Below are 18,277 nucleotides of genomic sequence, written 5' to 3' on the forward strand. Positions count from 1 at the left end.
TTAACCAGAGTTTGATCCTTAGCTGCTTACCTCCAGCTTGACTCCATTGCCTGTCCCCACTCCATGCCTGTCCCCCTGATACTTTGCATCTGTGCCCTTTTCTCCATCTGGCCATCGTAATGACATGCCAATGCATTCTCTTGTTGAGGGCACACTGTAGTTACATATCTGCTTCTCAATCCTTCAGAAGATAGGTAAAGTTCTTGTCCACTCCTCACAAATAAAATAATAACATCAATTACTGTATATAAACTCCAGTCAAAGCCGACCCTAATATAAGCTGAGGCTCCCAATTATACCACAAATATAAGACTAGGGTGGGAAATACATTGGTCACAGCCTCTTGAGTAATGAAATGCCCAGCAGCCTCCCCCCGATATATATATGTATCCATCACACTGCCCCCTCAGTATATAGGTATCCAGCACACTGCTCCCCCAGTATACATCACATGCCCCCCTAGTATATAGGTATCCAGCACACTGCCCCCCTAGTATATAGGTATCCAAGACATTGCCCACAGTATATATGTTTCAGGCACACTGCCCCCCAGTATGTATGTATCCAGCACACTGCCAGCCACTGACTTGCGGCCTGCCACGCTCACCCCCATGTCCCTTTTCCATAGGCCACACCTTTTAGTCAGAATAGTGTCAAAAAGGTATAAAAGCCATAATAAATGTGGCCCAAGGCATTTTATAATTGATTTTTTTACACAATTGGCACCAGGAGTCTGGCCATAGTTAATTAATGTGCCCCCTCAATTGTGGAAGCTTTACTCAGCTAAATGCACCAGAAATGGTGCAGCATGAGCCACATTTATGAGTGTAGTGTTTTAGGCAATTTGTAGACATGGAATTCATCAACTACGTCATAAAAGTTAATATTTTTTATTTCATCAAACTTAAAAACAAACCGCTTACAAATAAGTTTAGAAAATTGATCCTAAGTATAAATGGAGCATGACAACCAACAACAACAGTCCGATATTACAATTTTACAAGTATTAAAAAAGTCCTATATTTCTGATCTTAATTTATAACGAGGGGCAGATGGCAGCCACAGCAGTAAGGTAATAACCTTTGATACACTTCTCTAAAATAAGGACCTAGCAATGGACTAATATGACAGAGATGTCGTTATAAATTAAGATCAGAAACATAGGACTTTTTTAATACTTGTAAAATTGCAATACCGGACTGTTGTTGTTGGTTGTCTTGCTCCATTTATACTTGGGATCAATTTTTCTAAGATTATTTGTAAGCGGTTTGTTTTTAAATTTGATAAAATAAAAATATTAACTTTTATTACGTAGTTGATGAATTCCCTTTTTTTGTAAGGTGCTTAATATACTGTGAGCCAAAAAGTTTGCCACAATGTTATAATTTTAGCACATTGTGCTGCTATGAATTAAGCCAAATAAGTAAGTATAAAATTAGTCAAAACAATTTTAATCTAAGCAGTTTTAAGATGGTCTAGTCTCAACTGTACACTGCCACAATTTGGCAGTGTGCTCCTCAAGGATATGTAAGCAGGCTGGTAATCACTAGGCTTAGGTCACTATTGTGATTAGGCCTTAAAAGACTTTTATGACTGTAGAATTTTTAGCAAAGTATCGACTTATTGACTTAAGGGCCATAAAACTAGGGATAGTTAAAAGAAATCTTCTACCAAGATGAAGGATTGTAAGCCAAGCACACTGACATACAGGTGTGTGTGTGTGCCCCCTCTGGCAGGATTTGCTTTTCTTTTATGCTCTTGTTTTTACAAAATAAAGACCGTTCACAGCTGTACTGTACTGCTGACTAAGCAGCTCTGATTAACCTCTACAGACCCGGCAGTCATGTGGCCACTGGGTTTATAGAGACGGCGGCAATGTAAGCTCCTGCATTCACTGCCTGGCACTACTTCAGCATTAAGCAGTGAAGAAAGTAGAAGACAGAAGCAGTAATAAACTGCTTCTACCTTCTCGCTAGGCTTTCCGGCTGTGTCTGACAGACCCGGTCCTTCTCCTGCAATTAGCCTGGGTTAGAATAAAACTGCAGCGACAGTAAGAGCCAAACACGAGCTGACTGCAACAGGCCATTTTGCGCACTCCTACACTTAATCACGGCTAGATTAAGCGCAGGAGTGTGCGAAACGGCCTATCGCCGTTAGCCCATGTTTCCCAAGAAAGAAGAATCACTGGTGGGAGCCACCACTATTGTCTTTATTTGACTTCTGTTAAGCCGCCGTCTCCATTCCAGGAGGCTGTATAAAGAGTCTGACATTATTTAAGGACTTACAACCAAAGCACTTTCCATAATGCACTATCCATGCATTAGCGAAAAGAAAGCACAGTATTATCTCAGGTACAGCTGGTGTCCTGCAACTTTATTCAATATCTACAGAAGTGCCAGAAATAGATGAGCATCATGTTGGCTTGTTCCAGACATCTCATAGTGGAGATAGCTGACCCCCTCTGTGCATATTCTTCTCCTGCAGCTCCATCAGTTACCATAGGTGGAATTGTTACCCCATTTCCGTGATGTAGGGCCCCCACCAAACAAATTTTTGTCTTATTCCTCATTGTAGATTGGGGAGAACAATTATACTTGGTCCAACTATTTTGGACCAAGAATCAAGGAAAGAATTAAGGAAAGTGAAGTGAGGCATGCATCAAGTATAAGAACTAACAACAACTTTCATGTTTTTGTCTCTTTTTTATTTCTACATTCACAATATTAACAATCCATTAAACATACAATGATGTGCTCCAATCTGTACATGTCTGACATATCACTCTCCTATTGCATAATTCCTTATACAAAGGTGCACTGTTGCACCAAATCTTCATTTAGAGGAGCTGGAAAACAAGATGGCAGTGAATATAAAGAGGATATGACCACATTCCAGTATGAGCTTGTAACTATTTATGGTTATGGTTGTATCCTGTGCGGTAAAAGCTCTACTTATGCTGTTGCCAATGGCCTCATTTTATGGTGGGGAGGTCAGTATATATTTTCCATTGTTTTAAACTACCTTAAACAATTGAGATATTTGAGCAGGTGTCCAAACACCAGCCTGACCCTCCCCCCTTCTTATACTAATAATAAGAATAAATGTATTGTTTTCCTTAAAGGGGTATTCCCACAAAGACAAGATTCTTAAATATACTCAGGATAACAAAATAACACATTCTCTAATTCAGCATTTCACAAATATAATTCCAACCTGTCTCTATCAGTCCTTGGGACAGATTTTATCGAGCTGTCTAAAAGAAAGACTGTTCTTAGTTGCTCATTCTCTGATTATGGGCTTGCAGAGCAGATTCTTCTGGTGTCTGCACACTGCAGTTTGATCTCTGCCCATCATCTCATACCTCTGATCCATCCCATCTCTCTTTTTCTAAGTGTCAGATAATAATGAATGTTCAAAATCTAAATAAAAGTGTAGTTAAACCCTACACCCTGATAATCTAAGCACATTGTCAGCACACAGCATCTCATAACAGAGAGAGGAATCATGAAGTCTCTGCTTAAAGAGTTCCCGCCCACACTCTGGGATTTTACACCGACCATCACTGAATTATAGGAACTAAAACTGAATAAAATTGTAAAGTTAAGGGGGTTAAACACATGGGTAAACACCTTTAAGTCAAACAAAATGAAATATTTAAATATGTTTTCCCGGGTGTTTCTTGGCTGCTTTGCAAAGTAGCCAAGAGGCAAAGTTTTCCTTACCACATCCTGGAAAACGTATTTGCATATTTAATTTTCCAGAATCCCCCGTGGATCCCCCATGGCCTGTTAGAGTCTTTTTACTTCCCTACCTTAAATCCAACTCCCCCAGTGCGAGTTGGGAAACCGATTTACAGTACTCGATTTGCCTGCTCCATTAAAATAGGCAGGTTTAACCAATGTTTAGGTAACAAATAGGATATATAGGATGTCATCCCACTGATATTCCTGGATTATAAGTATGTAATGGCTACACAGACACAATACAAATACAGACAAAAAAGATGAAAAAATGTAACATTATTTTCTTTGGTTCTCCTAGCTACAGTGTCCAGAGGGAAGGAACACTCAAAATGGCCCAAAATTCATAATGTAAACTTTAATGGCTACTTTCCATTCCTAAAAGTAAAAGGACAGAGTTACAACCTATGTCTCACTGTTCACTTTCAATCCCAACTTTTGCCATCCTTTTGGCTACAAACAATTTGCATTCCGTCATTTCTGTTGCTTTTTTTACATCATCTATATATCCTCTTCCTTAGATGAAAATTCATATCTTTTCTTCTCTATAGGTCATGAGTCTAACATTTATCTTCTACAATACAGTTTAGATATGATTGCATCTTTACACAGGACCATAGTGGCCATATTTATTAGTAGGGATTGAATATATCCTAGTTCTAGACACTGATAGAAGACGTGGCTATGCACATAAAGTTTGCTGCTGTAAGCTGGGACTTATTGTTTCTGGTAAATATGAAGCAGAAGAAGCCATGGCAATTGAAGGAGGCTTTGATCCTTGTTTCATCTCTGGCTAAGAACAGGTTTCTGCAAGACAAGTACATAGTAATGACAGAAGTGCTGTATAATGACTCTTACTTTCTTGATACATAACCTATGACCCAACATTCACACATCCCCAGAATTCACAAGTTCAGCTCCTGGGTCCTGGGTGTTCAATATTCCATTTACAGGCTAATGATGACTAATAGACCCAGTAGTAATATACACAAGGGAGAGGACAAATTACATTTAGTTTATCATTATTAAAGGGAACCCACATCCACAAATCTACCTATAAAGGTAGAACGGGTGGTAGGTAGTGTATTGGACGTGAGGACAGCCCTTTTTAGAGCTAATCCTCTTTTCTAAAAAGGCTACTGGGGCGTGGAGTAGCCGGAGCTGAGGCTACACGTCGCGGCTACACCACACCCCAGTAGCCTCTTTGTTCTTCCTACCCTGACATCTTGGGCGCGTAGCTCCTGGTAGCTCTGGCTGCACGGCCACTGCTCTGAAGCCGGAGCAACTTCTCGGACGAGGGCGCGCCAAAGATGTCATGGTAGGAGGAACAAAGAGCCTACTGGGGCATGGAGTAGCCGCGAAGTGAAGCCTCATCTCCGGCTACTCCATGCCCCAGTAGCCTCTTTAGAAAATTTACATATTAGGGCAATAAAGATTTTAAAAAGATAGCATGAAAAGGGCTATCCTCATGTCCAATACATGCAATACATGCAAAACATGCACCTACCACCCGTTCTACCTTTATAGGTAGATTCGTGGTGGTAGGTTTCCTTTAAGTTTATCTAAATAATTCTTACTGCAAAGACACGGTCCAGCTTTCTGTTCTTCCCATTTGGATTACGCTGTGTTAGGGAACCGCGGTAGAGTGCATTACGCTCGAAGGAGCCATCTATGAACAAGACCAGAGACAACTGTGATAATCCAGATCTCTAGTAAATGTTTTTGGCTTACTGACTACCTCAATATCTGACCTCTTATCTAACGTCCCTACCATTGTTTCTCTCTAGTATCACTATTACTCGCAATAATTGTATCACTATTTTTTTTATTATGGTTGTGAATCGGTGCACAGCATTGATGTTTGTTTGTCAAAATGACATTGACTTGTTTGCCAGGATCAAAAAGAAACATTGCTTAGAGCATCACACAGTAAAACTAGATGAATAAAACCAAAAACTAAGGTCCATTTTAAATTCATTTATGCTCAATGTAGGAATATTAAGCAGTAGCATGGCCGCTCTATCTTCTTGCAAGAAAGGTGCAGGAGGCCCTTGGAGAGTAGCACTGGAAGTAGGCTGTGATGGCTTTAAACCAGTGCTTACCCTTTGGATTTCTTTAATACTCCGTCTGTAGACCTAACCTATTTGCTACTATGAAAGTGGAATCTTAATGTGCTTCCATATTAGTGTGCATCCAAATATAAATTCAATACCCTACTAAATGTATACATTAAACTGCTTGCGGTGAGGTGACGTAAGTGTGTATGTGTATGGGGGGGGGGGGACTGGGGAGTAGGAGAGATGCTGTGGGAGGAGAAGGAATGAGTATAGGATGCCTTATGTAAGCATTTGCCTTTTCCAAGCATTTGCATTACAATATGATTGTGTGTTATAACTTATCTTGCACCCTGACAGAATTCTCTGTGTAATCCCAGGGGTTGGGCTTTGGTTTGGCTGCATTTTAAAAAAACAACATGTGACTTGTCTGTGCTACAGACTGCTCAGCTCTCAGCCCCCACCTTTGTGCTCCTGTACAGCTCCAGCTGTTTTTTTGTCATCATTGAAAAATTACCTTTGTGATGACAGGTTCCCTTTAAACTATGCTGAAAATCTTATCAAACAGATCAGGTCCCTTGTTCCCATTGATCATTCACAATTACCAGCATAACTCTTCACTGGTTTACTTTGTAACACTTTTGATAAGTCTTCCCCATTGTGTTTCTTTCTTTTTCAGTGACACTGACAATGTTAATCAATAGTCTGTTTGAGTTCACTAAAACATAATATACTCTCTTATTTTTTGTTGTTTGGCTTCTGTCCAAGTCACTCAATCTTTACACCTGCCCATATTTACTGCTTCCACCATATCAACTTCTTATGTCCCCTTAGTGGTTGTATTGTCATAGCTGATTGTCTCCAATATAATTCAATGATGGACTTCATTCTGGCTAGTGATTATCATAAAGAAATGATGGAGAAATATACAGAAGAGAGGACAGTGGTAATCTTGTAGAGATAAGACTCGATGAAATTAAAACATCATAGGGAGGTTAATTAAAGCCTTTTAGGTCAACCCATCAAGTCATTCCATAACTCAGGTTTTACATCAACGTGCAAACCCTGGGTCAGGAAGCTTCTTTATCTCCGAGTACAGAAAGACATTCACTGCATGTCACATCATAGGGAAAGAAACTTGTAATATGCAACAGCTACTAAAGCATGTCACAGAATATGAGGTCCAAGGAGAAAAAATATGTAAACCCCTTTAAAACTTTTTGGGTTTTCCAATGTGGATTCCATGTTCTATATTTTGAGTAACTTAAAATATAGAGATGTCTCTAATTAACTACAACAAGAGAGGGTTTTTGTAAAGGATTTTCAAGATGAGAAATAGAGTACATACCAAAACCCATGGAGTGAAATGACCCTTGACCTTTCAAGACCAAGTAAACTTCAATCTTTTGATCTGTTATATCTGCAATGTATGGAGCTGTGTATGGTGTCATTTTTTTCAAGATGAGCTGACATTTTCATTGATGCCATTCGGCGACCTGTACAACCTTTTGATCACTTTTTATAAAATTTTGGGACACTTAGATTTTTTTTTAATTGTATAGCTTTATTTTGAAAGTTCAAGCATGTGAGGATGCTGGGATATCTAACATGATTTATTGTGAAAGATTGACATTTTTCCTATTTAAGTTTTTTAAAATATTTTTTTCAGACATTTAATTTTTACAATTTTATTTTTTAAATTTCAGGCCCCTTGGGGATTTTTGACCCTAAGGGACCTGATCATTTATTCCAGAAACCTGATTATTCATACCTGAAACGGTACTGCAGAATATTGTGAATATACTAATCTTAAATTATAGCCTCTTACTGGACGATTGCGATTTCTTTCACCTAACTCCCCCTCCCCTAATGATGACAATGGTGGTCAAGTGGAATCTGGGTAAAAGTAAAAGTTGTATAGTTTAGACAATGCTATACTCACCGGCCATGTCTGCATCAAGATTAAACTTTTTCCTTAGTACCTCCTGCATTGCCAAAATCTAAGGGAAACAGGCAAATAAAGGGGGAATTAAATCCTTGCTTTTTATTTCTTTTCATGATTCTGTATATCTACTTAAAGGGAACCTGTCAGCAGAAACGGACCTAATTAACCACTACCAGTATGTTGTCAAGCAGCTGAACAGCTTCTAGATAATGTTACTTTATTACCCAGTGTGGTGGCATCATCCAGAAAATCAACTTTGAAGTGGGATGTAAATTGGTAATAAAAAGTCAAGAAGCGACCACACTGCTGCGTCATATTTTCTGTGTTGGCAGATTGCATAGACCGGCATCTGCCATCCAGGAACCTGAAGAGGTGCTGTGGGGAGAGGAGGACGCCGGGGGTCAGCGCCGGAGGGTGAGTACTAACCTTATTTTCTTTATATACTCACGTATAATCTGAGTGGTGCTTATACTTGAGAATATACAGTAATTAATTCCTATACATTATGGGGGTCGTTTACTAAGGGCCCGATTCGCGTTTTCCCGACGTGTTACCCGAATATTTCCGATTTGCGGGCGATTTTCCCTGAATTGCCCTGGGATTTTGGCGCACGCAATCGGATTGTGGCGCATCGGCGCCGGCATGCACGTGACGGAAATCGGGGGACGTGGCCGAACGAAAACCCGACGGATTCGGAAAAAACGCCGCATTTAAAAAAAAAAATGTGTTGCGAAAATTGCACTTACCTTCACTAGGAATAGGCCGGTGAATTTCAGGGCATTCCAGCGGACTTCAGCGCAGCAGCGCCACCTGGTGGACGCTGGAGGAACTGCCTTAGTGAACCTCGGCCGGACCCGAATCCACCGCAGGGAATGCGCCGCTGGATCGCAAACGGACCGGGTAAGCAAATCTGCCCCTATGTGTTTATAGCACCTATGTAGACCTGTGACCTCTTACAAGTACAAGTAAACCCAATGAGTAGTTTGATCCTCTAGCTTCCTGTTTTTAGTTGATCTAGTCTTTTGGTGGGATCGGGGGTAGAAAATGGTGTGATATAGGAAGAGCTTACCTTGGCTTCACTGGGTGTTGAAGTCAGATTATATGTCTCTGGGAATGAGGACAAAACTGGCTCGGTACTTCTGGATAAAGCAGGGGGAGTCATCTGCTAAATGATACAGACTTTTTTTTTAGCACATTAGTGAATACATTTTACAAATATTCCTTAAATACCTATGGTAAAACGTGGCCATACAACTGATTTTGCCCAAAAGAAGGATAGGGCAAGATATATTTCAATATGATGATCCTTTGGTGCTACGGGGGGGGGGGGGGGGTTGTGAAATATCTTTGGCAGTGGCTTATTTCACAGTCAGTCAGAATCACAGCATCTTAAGGGACACTAAAAGTATCAGAAATAATACACTATAAAACATATGTATTGCAGTGTATGATTGGAAGCTCAAGTAGTAGTTGAAGTAAAGTCCCAGAGAGAACTTGCAAAACAAGTTATAATAATGAGGATATTTATCACCAGGATCAAGGATTGTAAACCAAGCACACTTACATTCTGGCATGGGATCCCTCTTCTTTTAGCTTCTTATGCCCTTAAAAATGATGCAAATGAGCCTGAGGGGCTCCTGGCTCAACTAACAGCTATCGAGTTTAGAGCCCCTAAGGCTCATTTGCATAATTGGTAAAGCTAAAGGAAGAGCAGATCCTGCCATAGGGGACACACACCAGTATGTAAATGTGCTTGGCTTACAATCCTTCATCCTGGTGGTAGATTTCCTTTAATAATTATAATAATAAGAAATGTTGAAAAAAATAAGTATCTTTGTATTGTCCTGACCGATAGATTTTTAACACTTTTTCACCTGTCCGGCAGAAATGTTCGAATTTAAAAAAAATATATTAAAAAGACGAGAGCACCCCCCATGATATGACATTAGCAATGTATTCTATGGACAGATCATTAATATAAATAACATAGGAAACACTTTATAAAAATGTACACCTTGTCTACCATTTGCAAGCACTAGGATGGTTATGCTGTCTGGACACTATTTTATGAACTGTAAATATGGCTTATTTTTGAATAAGGCTTATATTTCAAAATTGACCTAATTTTTTTTAAAATCAGGCTAGGGCTTATTTTCATTGTAGGTCTCATTTTTGGAGAAACAGGATCTACATATATATTCAGTTCTATATTACCCGAGAGCTGGACTTCTTCTTGCTCTTGTCTGATGGTGACACAGTAAGTCCTGCTGCACTCAGAGCTGCTATTCTGGATTCAATATCTGACACCTGAACATGGCAGAGATGAGATGAATTAAAAAGGAAAATGCATCAAAAATGGAAAGAGTGGATCTTTGCCTCTCACCTCACTCTCTGCCTGCTGAACTTGTGCTATAGCAGATGCCACACTGACCTCTAATTCTGAAAGCTCAGAATCTGTGGTTCCACTCTGACGTGCTCTCTCCTCCAGATCATGGAGGTTCTTTTCAAGTCCGTATGTCTTATCTGCTACCATGTACACCTATAGGATAAGACATTACATAAAGATTTATAGAAGGGACACATTGATTCACCTGGCAGAGATGACATATTACTTTAACCAAATAAATCTAACATATACTTTGAGAACGCTATATATGAGCCCTTGTGTGCCTAAGGCTAAGTTCATTTCTGACTTCCATTGTTCTAATGAATAAAAAAGTCCTGTATGGAAGACTTTTTATCTGCACAGTTTAGCATAATCTGGAACTTAGGCTCCTAAACAAATCCTCTGGGGCAGATTTTTGTATTCAGTGTAGTGGTGGAATTTTTTTTTTTCTTTAAATTCAGGGGTGCTGTTTGGACATTTCCTAACATTTATAATCTCCAAAGTAATATAATATAAGCTAATCAATAAATTAGATGTATCCAGAAATACTGCCATTGAAAAATACAACTCATCCCACAAAAAACAAACCTTTAATATACAACGGAATGATTCCTGGAACTCATCTATGAAAAATGAAAAAAAAAATAAAATCTTGATTGGACCATAATGGTTTATTAGGTCAATTTCTGCTGACAGATTCTCTCTATAAGTATGTTGTCAAATAGATTACCACCTTCCAAATCATGTGTCTTTCATGGCCCAACATGGTGTCATTATCTAGAAAATCAATTTTAAAGTGACATAAGTTGTATAAAGTCAAGATGGTGAAGAGTTTAGCGCTGAAGTCAAGCTCTCCTAACCTCAGCTGTGATTCATGGCCCTGCCTCTAGGGATATCACCAACAGGCCATTCTGAAGCCTGATGCTTGATCCCAGTCAAAGCAGGCAGGGGGGGGGGGGGGTGTTCTGAGGTGAGGGGAGCTTGACTTCAGTGCTAAGCTCTCTGCAGCTATGACCTTATACAACTAATTCACAGCTCACTTTAAAGTTGATCTTCTGGATGATGAAATGACCTGAAAGAAACATTATCTGGAATGTGTTAAGCTGCTTGACAACATAAGGCTTTATTGGGTCATTTTAATATAGACTACATTTTTAAATATTTAATTTTCTCACGATGTATGCACCAAAGGTTGGGGATGTCTTCTCCTCTCCTTTCTAGACCTCTATAGGCAGCTGTAGACAGATAGGGGGTTATTTATTATGGCCTTTCAAACAGAATATTGGTGTTGTATTTTTTCCTTTCAGCGCCTCTTGGGCCTTAATTTATGGAGTGTCGGCGCCAGAATATTTCCGACACTCTCAACTTCTTCTATTTTTGAGTGCAAAATTTTGGTGCTGCTTGCAAAAATGTGCGTCATAAACATTTATCCCACTGACAAATATAGTACAGTTCCAGCACCACCCTGGGACAAAATTAATAAATGCCCCTCATAATGCTCCTTGTCTCACATATCACAGTCATGATTATGCAAGTGAATGATCAGAGTTGGAAGTTCCAGTGGAGGAGCTACTTATATTTATTTGCATGACTTATGATTTCTGCTGAATTTTTTGTAAATGACAATGTCTATTTTAGCATGTCATAAATGCGTAAAAAAACTATCACTTTTCCACTACATCCTATTTCTTACATTTTCCTCTAATTTCTGGAACTCGGCCTGTGCCTTCCTGCTGGCTCCTGGCTTGGTGTAAGGCATGATGGGCTGTTGGATCTCCCCACCAAATGCTTCTTGCATGGCTCTCTCAGTGGCATTTATGGTCCTCAATGTTTTAGCCGTGATGTCACAGAGAGCCTGAGCTGCTGTCCTCTGTAGATGGGAGAAGTTACCTTCAGAAGTTCTACGTACCCAAGTGCAATCATGTGTCTGGGTAACTTTCTTATATCAACAACACAACATTTTCCATTGCCATCCCGGTCTCTAAGACAAAATAACTATGCTGACTACCAACAAAAATATAGGCTTCATAGCACAGACGTCAAATGTAATGCAGAATATGGGGCAAAGAGGAAGAAAACACGAATGCTTGTGCATATTGAGTATATACTATGTCTTGTAATGACAATGATATGACACATGACCCTTAAACAAACACTCTACGTACTCCATGTTTCATCTTCCTTTTTAGTAACTGTTAAATAGATCCATTAGACTGAAAGAGATGTTGCTGTCCCTATTACTCAAGATGCAACTTCCTACTAACGTGTCATCCCTAATGGATGAAAAAGGGTTTGTATTAGGTAGGGCACAAAGGGCAGAGGCTGTGCTAATTGTCCATGTTGGCACAGCTCCTCAAGAGCTCTCATTCCCAGTCATGGAGCCCTTCTCGAGTGGCACTTTGATCTTCATGATGAATCTTTTACTGTACGGAAAAAAACTACTAGGATCGAGAGAGAGCTCCCATTAGCAGGTCCTTATCGCAGTTTCCGCTCCTTATGAAAAATAAACCTAATCCTAAGTTTAACCATTACATATACAATGGCCCTACTGCAATTAAACACTTCTAAATTCTTTTACCCCCTTTGCTTTTAAACCTCGAGTTCCTCTGTTATTAGAAGAAGCCAATGCACTTCATAGTACTTTAAAGGTATAATCACTAATTCCCAATCCTGACCTTAAAGATTGATTACAAAAAAATGCCTGAACAGTACAGTATTTTGTTTACCCAATCCAGTCTGGATTGTCAGGTTATAGTACAAGAACATATAAGAAGATTGATTTAGAGTTTTTTTTGGGAAAATGTTTAATATATATTGTATATTGTATTTCCAGCTCATTCACAACTAAGCTCTCCCTGCTCTATAACATGCTGCCCGCCGATAGGACATATGTACAATCTGCTGAGCTCCTCCTGCTGTATACCATGCTTCCTGCAGATAGGACACGTTGGGGCACATTTACTTACCCGTCCCGTTGCGTCCACCGATCCGGAATGTCCAACGATTCGGAGGAGGATTCGGAGCTACCGCGATTCACTAACAGCGTGCGCCCGATTTCTTGAATGTGTCTCTTCCCCGCTCAGGTCCGCCAGAGTTCACCATCTTCTTCTTGGTGTATGTGATGATCTTGCGACACAATTTGAATTTTAAATTCCGCGGTTTGTCTGAATCAGTCGGGTTGTCCAACGGCTATGCCCCCGATTTGTGTCACATGAAAGTCGATGCCAATGTGCCAAAATCCGATCGTTTGCGCCAAAAACCCCTGTGCAATTCAGGGCAAATCGGAAATATTTTGGAACCTGACAAAATGCGGCCGACGGACCCTTAGTAAATGTGCCCCTATGTATAATGTTTTAAGTTCTTTTCCAGCTCTATAACATGTTACCAGTAGACAGGAAACAATGTAAAATCTGCTAAACTCTTCCTGCTCTCTAACATGCTACTTGCAGGTAGGAGAATATGTACACTTTGCTCAGATCATTCTGCTCTATAACATGCTACCTGAAGATGTGATCGGCTCTTCCTGATCCATAACATGTAACTAGCATATAGAAGTACAGGTTGAGTATAATGGGTTGCCTTTAAAATTTTGGAGGTCACAGAGGAACTTGAATGTAACTAATCGGCACTCAGTGACATAAAGTACTTTAGATAGTGTCATTGGTAAAGATCATGTAAAGCGGACAATATCACAGTAATTCTCAGTGATTTACCTTCTGTGTCGGATTAGTAGAATTCTCTTCGGAAGTTTTCACTGTTGACTTTATTTTTGGTCCTCTCTCCTCATCAGAGGAACCTCCTTTATCACTTATGTTACTGGCAAGTTCTCCTAGCTTTCTTTTAAGTGTTTCTTCCTCTATGTCGGCATCGGTATGTACTGCATGACCTGTGGACTGAACCATTATATTGTGTCAGATTAGAAATTGGTACATGTCAAGTTGTTACTTTATTGGTTATGAGTTGGGGTTACCTCATCAGAATGCACAGAGATTCTTTCCTCTAAGCGGTTTAGCATGCGTTCAATAACAGACATGCGTTTGTTAAGATCAGTAATCTGTGAAAGAAGGAAAAGGATTCATAGGACAGATCCCATCACCAAAAGAGATTACTCCAGATTACCTGATATTATGAAAGTAAGGACAGCGTAGATGTGTTAACCACCACCAGGAATCGCCATAATCTCCAGCACCAAAACACCATGTAGATACCACAAATGTCACTGATGCAACATATTGCATACATACTACGGTACTTACTAATATGCACATTACTTATTGTGCCATGATTTATTGCTTGAAATTTGGAATTTTGGATATGTAGCTTTATTGCCAAAAAATGGTTGTTACTTTAGATTAGCAATCGGCTCAGTGATGGAAAATAGAGGTTTGGGTCACTAATGGCACAATGTCAGTTTGGGGCAAAGTGACCAGTGGAGTGTCACATAAAATTTTGATATTTACTTCTGCATGTAACAACACCCCTGCCTTAATCCAGAACACTTGTGACTGTTTCTCTGCTGTCTCTAACATCATGCCCTCTTTTTTCTTGACACTTTGGAGCACATTTACTTACCTGTCCGAGGAGTTCACCCAAAGTGCATTGTTCCTACGATCATGCACTCTGCAGCGATTCACTAAGATCGTGCGCTTGATATCCTGCATGTGCCGCTTCCCCGCTCAGGTCCGCCAGAGTTCACCTTCTTCTACTTGGGGAATGTAAGTGCATTGTCTGGCGACCGAATTTGAAAGTTATATCCCGCGCTCAGTCCTAATCCATTGGATCGTCCGACGGCCCGGTGCGACACAATCCCCTTCTAAATACCTGTCCCAGCCGTGCAATCCCCAAAAACGTCAGGAAGTTCTACGGAAATGCAATCTGCTTACCTTCGTAAATAAGCCCCTAATCTTTCAAAGACTAAACTTCTTGTCTTTCCACCATCTACTACCCGCCCCATTTTGCCCTCTACATTTCAGAGAGATGGGCTTTTTGCATATTTACCATGTGTTTGGCTGGTTTGAATCCATTTTTCTTCATTTGTGGAAGTTTAAGCAACTATAAAAATGTTAATACAGTTGTTTACACTTCCAGAAATGAAGGAAAACAGATTCAATCCAGCCAAACACATGGAAAATGTGCAAAACACATTTCACTGCATTTAAAATAGCACCAAGAACGGACCTAAGGGTGCATCCACATGTTTAGTTTTTCAGATGCAGTTTTTGATGCCCAAACCAGGAGTGGAGTAAAATGGAGGATAAGTAGCACTTCTTGATGATATGTCCTCTCCCATGATGATCCATACCTGCTTTTGGCTTCAAAAACTGAACGTGTGACCGCACCCAAAGGGAATTAGCTTTCAACTTCTCAATTAGTGTACTCTTTGTAGTACTGGACTCTGAAACAACTAACAGACCCTCTAAGGGTGCGTTCACACGTTGCGTTAACGTATGCGTTGAGAAAAAGTAGATTTGCCTAATTTCATTGCTTTCAACATAGTGTTAACAAAATATATATTACAAATATATATTACATTGATATGGAATCAACTTTGCTCCATTTTATGATATTGAAGATTTATTAGATAATAACAGCCTCTCCAGTATTTTCCGGTAGCACCTTTTATAATGTGTCACTTTGTTATCCATGTACTTTGTGCCTGTACACCCGTCCATTACATGGATCTCTATTTGGTTAGTACATCACACCCTTTCAGGTTATGGAACTGTGTGACACTGTTATGTCATCTGCATAATTGCTAGAAATACAGATGTGTTAATAGAAGAAAATCTGATAATTAAGAAGTCAGTCATTACTGGACCTGTACTGCTGCTCTGGAACAAACAATGTTCACAAATCCCTTCTCTCGACAGGCATTCTCCTATGCAGAAGATTAGACCATATGCCCCTGGCTACACTGGACCTGGCTACAACAGTCCAAGAACATTAGGACTTGGTATAGGTGCAAAACTACACTTCAAACCCATTAGTGACCAGTCTACTTTAGGACCTTATGTCAATTCTTCACCATTAACTTTATAAAAGCCAAAAAATCTGAAATTTCTAAAATCTTTCAAAAAAAATTCTTTATGTTTGGCATTTCAGGTACAATATGTAACAGCATATACACCTCTTTCATTTCCCAAGCAGTGGAGCTACGGGGAACTGAACACTAGATTTCTTTAGACTGCAACTCATAGTACAGCCATAGGAGAACATATGGATAACCCCTCTAAGTTAAAACACTCTTCTCTCCGCCGAGATATTGGAATAAAGGGTTAATACACAGACATATCTTTCTTTTTCACCTTGGGTGCCCATCAAACACCTCATCTAATGATAATCAATCATAACACTGTTTTCTTTTCTTCCTAAGAGGCTCTCATTCCAAGAACAAGACACAGAAAATATAATTAACAAAATCATATAAAGAAGTGAAGTGCTAAAGAGGGAAGAGAAAAAAGGGAAATCATTTACATCAAAAGTGAATCCGAGCCACCACTTTAATTAGTGTGTAAGGACTGAATAAAAAGACCTACTGACATCATCTACAAACATATCGTGCCCGGCCCGCTCTCAGCTTCATTATACCCATGTCATACCTGGTTCATGGCGGTGACTGGATCATAATCAAACATTCATTAGACAATGTAACAAAAAGTTTGTTTTATAGAAATACCTAATCTTTTCCACCTCTGGTACATACAGACGTTTGCACATGGGAATCCTTTAGGTGCAGGTATTACCTGTGTGCCTGAGTGGTGGATATTTTCCTGGGATGATGCTCGGCTCCGTCGTCTGGGGGGAGCTTTGGGTACAGCCCCCCTTTCTTCATCTGAAGTGTCCATGTCACCAGAGTACTGCGATCCCTTGGTTACAAGGAAGGGGCTGCCTTTAGGGAAATAGCGGGTGCGAGTTAGTTGGGAATCAGGGATGGAACAATGTTTTTGGGATTCTGTTAAACAAGGGAGGTCTGGAGAATCAGGTGAGGAGGGTAAAAGAGGGGAAATTGGGCATTATTGAAAGCAGTTACAATGGAAAATATTTGCTAAAATAAGAAATGATGTTTATGGTTAGACAAAGTCTAAATGCCCAAACCAGTATGTCAACGCTACAGCCGAAAATCCAATAAAGTTTATGAAAAGATCCACCATTACGATGACATTGTTAACTTATATGGACTGTTATGTAATAGTGTAATGTAGAATAATTAATATCAACAAATTATCTTCATTTATTACACACGTCATAACCAAAAGTTCAGATGTGTCCTTCTTTACCACACCTATTGGGTAGAGAAAGCCAGATATGTGTGTTAGAAGTAGAATAGATTTTCAAGACAATATTTTATCTTACACCTCATGGTATAACAAGTTATATCCTATGTATGTCCACTTCTAGGTGTTTTGCTAGCATTTGAAATATTGTAATCAATTTGGTCATGAGAAATTGCCAACCTTAACCAAATGTAAAGGTGTTGAACAAATTTTCATTGTTATCTCCTATAAAATGTATAGGGGATGACAATCTGATCGATGGAGTCTGGGGGGCCTCATAAGTCATGATACTGGGGTCCGGTTCTCACTAATTGAATGAAGTCAAGGGTCTAGCATGGATTATGCTGCTCCTTGCAATACTACTGCATTGCTTGAAACTGGCATGTACAGCGCTCAGGTATCTCCAGCATTCACTGCCAATGAGAATGCTGGAGAAAGCCAAGCGCTGTGCTAAGCAATTTTCAACACTCCCATACTACTGAATGGAGATGTAGCATGCATGCTCAAGGGGCAACAGGCTAGACTGAACAGGGGATAAAAACCAAAGTTGGTAATACCCCTTAAAGGACTTTAGCTTTGTGAAAAGCACATCCATGTGTTCAATTGTTCAAATTCATTCCAAAGCCATCAACCCTAATATCACATGGAGGTACCACATGGTGAATTATTTCTGATGTTAACTATATGTGGTGCTGAGAAAAGGAGCAGAAACACATGCACGCAATAGATTTACAGAAAGAACCTTTCATGATATCTATTGATTATGTGTGAAAAACAATAACACAATAAACGCCTAATTCACAAGGAACAGAGCTGCGCAATACAGGTTACACTGTCTCCATATTTGTGACTTATGTAGACTTTTAGGTCTTAGGTGG

General features: G+C 39.7%; 1 protein-coding gene across 11 annotated transcripts in view; it reads right to left on the reverse strand.

The window, feature by feature from the left end:
* Window positions 1-2,699: 2,699 nt before the first annotated feature.
* Window positions 2,700-18,277, reverse strand: part of MLPH (melanophilin) — a 63,640-nt gene continuing 48,062 nt past the window's right edge. For 3 of the 11 annotated variants that reach the window (XM_072121441.1, XM_072121448.1, XM_072121440.1), the window contains 10 exons: window positions 16,869-17,095; window positions 14,096-14,179; window positions 13,839-14,018; window positions 11,819-11,995; window positions 10,123-10,278; window positions 9,954-10,046; window positions 8,809-8,904; window positions 7,737-7,794; window positions 5,318-5,409; window positions 2,700-4,547 (listed from right to left, as the gene is read on the reverse strand). In XM_072121441.1, coding sequence (XP_071977542.1) covers window positions 4,524-4,547; window positions 5,318-5,409; window positions 7,737-7,794; window positions 8,809-8,904; window positions 9,954-10,046; window positions 10,123-10,278; window positions 11,819-11,995; window positions 13,839-14,018; window positions 14,096-14,179; window positions 16,869-17,095 — 1,187 coding nt within the window. In that variant the 3' untranslated portion in view covers window positions 2,700-4,523. The remainder of the gene's footprint in view (window positions 4,548-5,317; window positions 5,410-7,736; window positions 7,795-8,808; window positions 8,905-9,953; window positions 10,047-10,122; window positions 10,279-11,818; window positions 11,996-13,838; window positions 14,019-14,095; window positions 14,180-16,868; window positions 17,096-18,277) is intronic. The other 8 variants (XM_072121446.1, XM_072121444.1, XM_072121443.1 and 5 more) reach the window with 8 other exon arrangements.

This window comes from Engystomops pustulosus, chromosome 8 (genome assembly GCF_040894005.1).
Source record: "Engystomops pustulosus chromosome 8, aEngPut4.maternal, whole genome shotgun sequence".
Classification (NCBI taxonomy): Eukaryota; Metazoa; Chordata; class Amphibia; order Anura; family Leptodactylidae; genus Engystomops; species Engystomops pustulosus.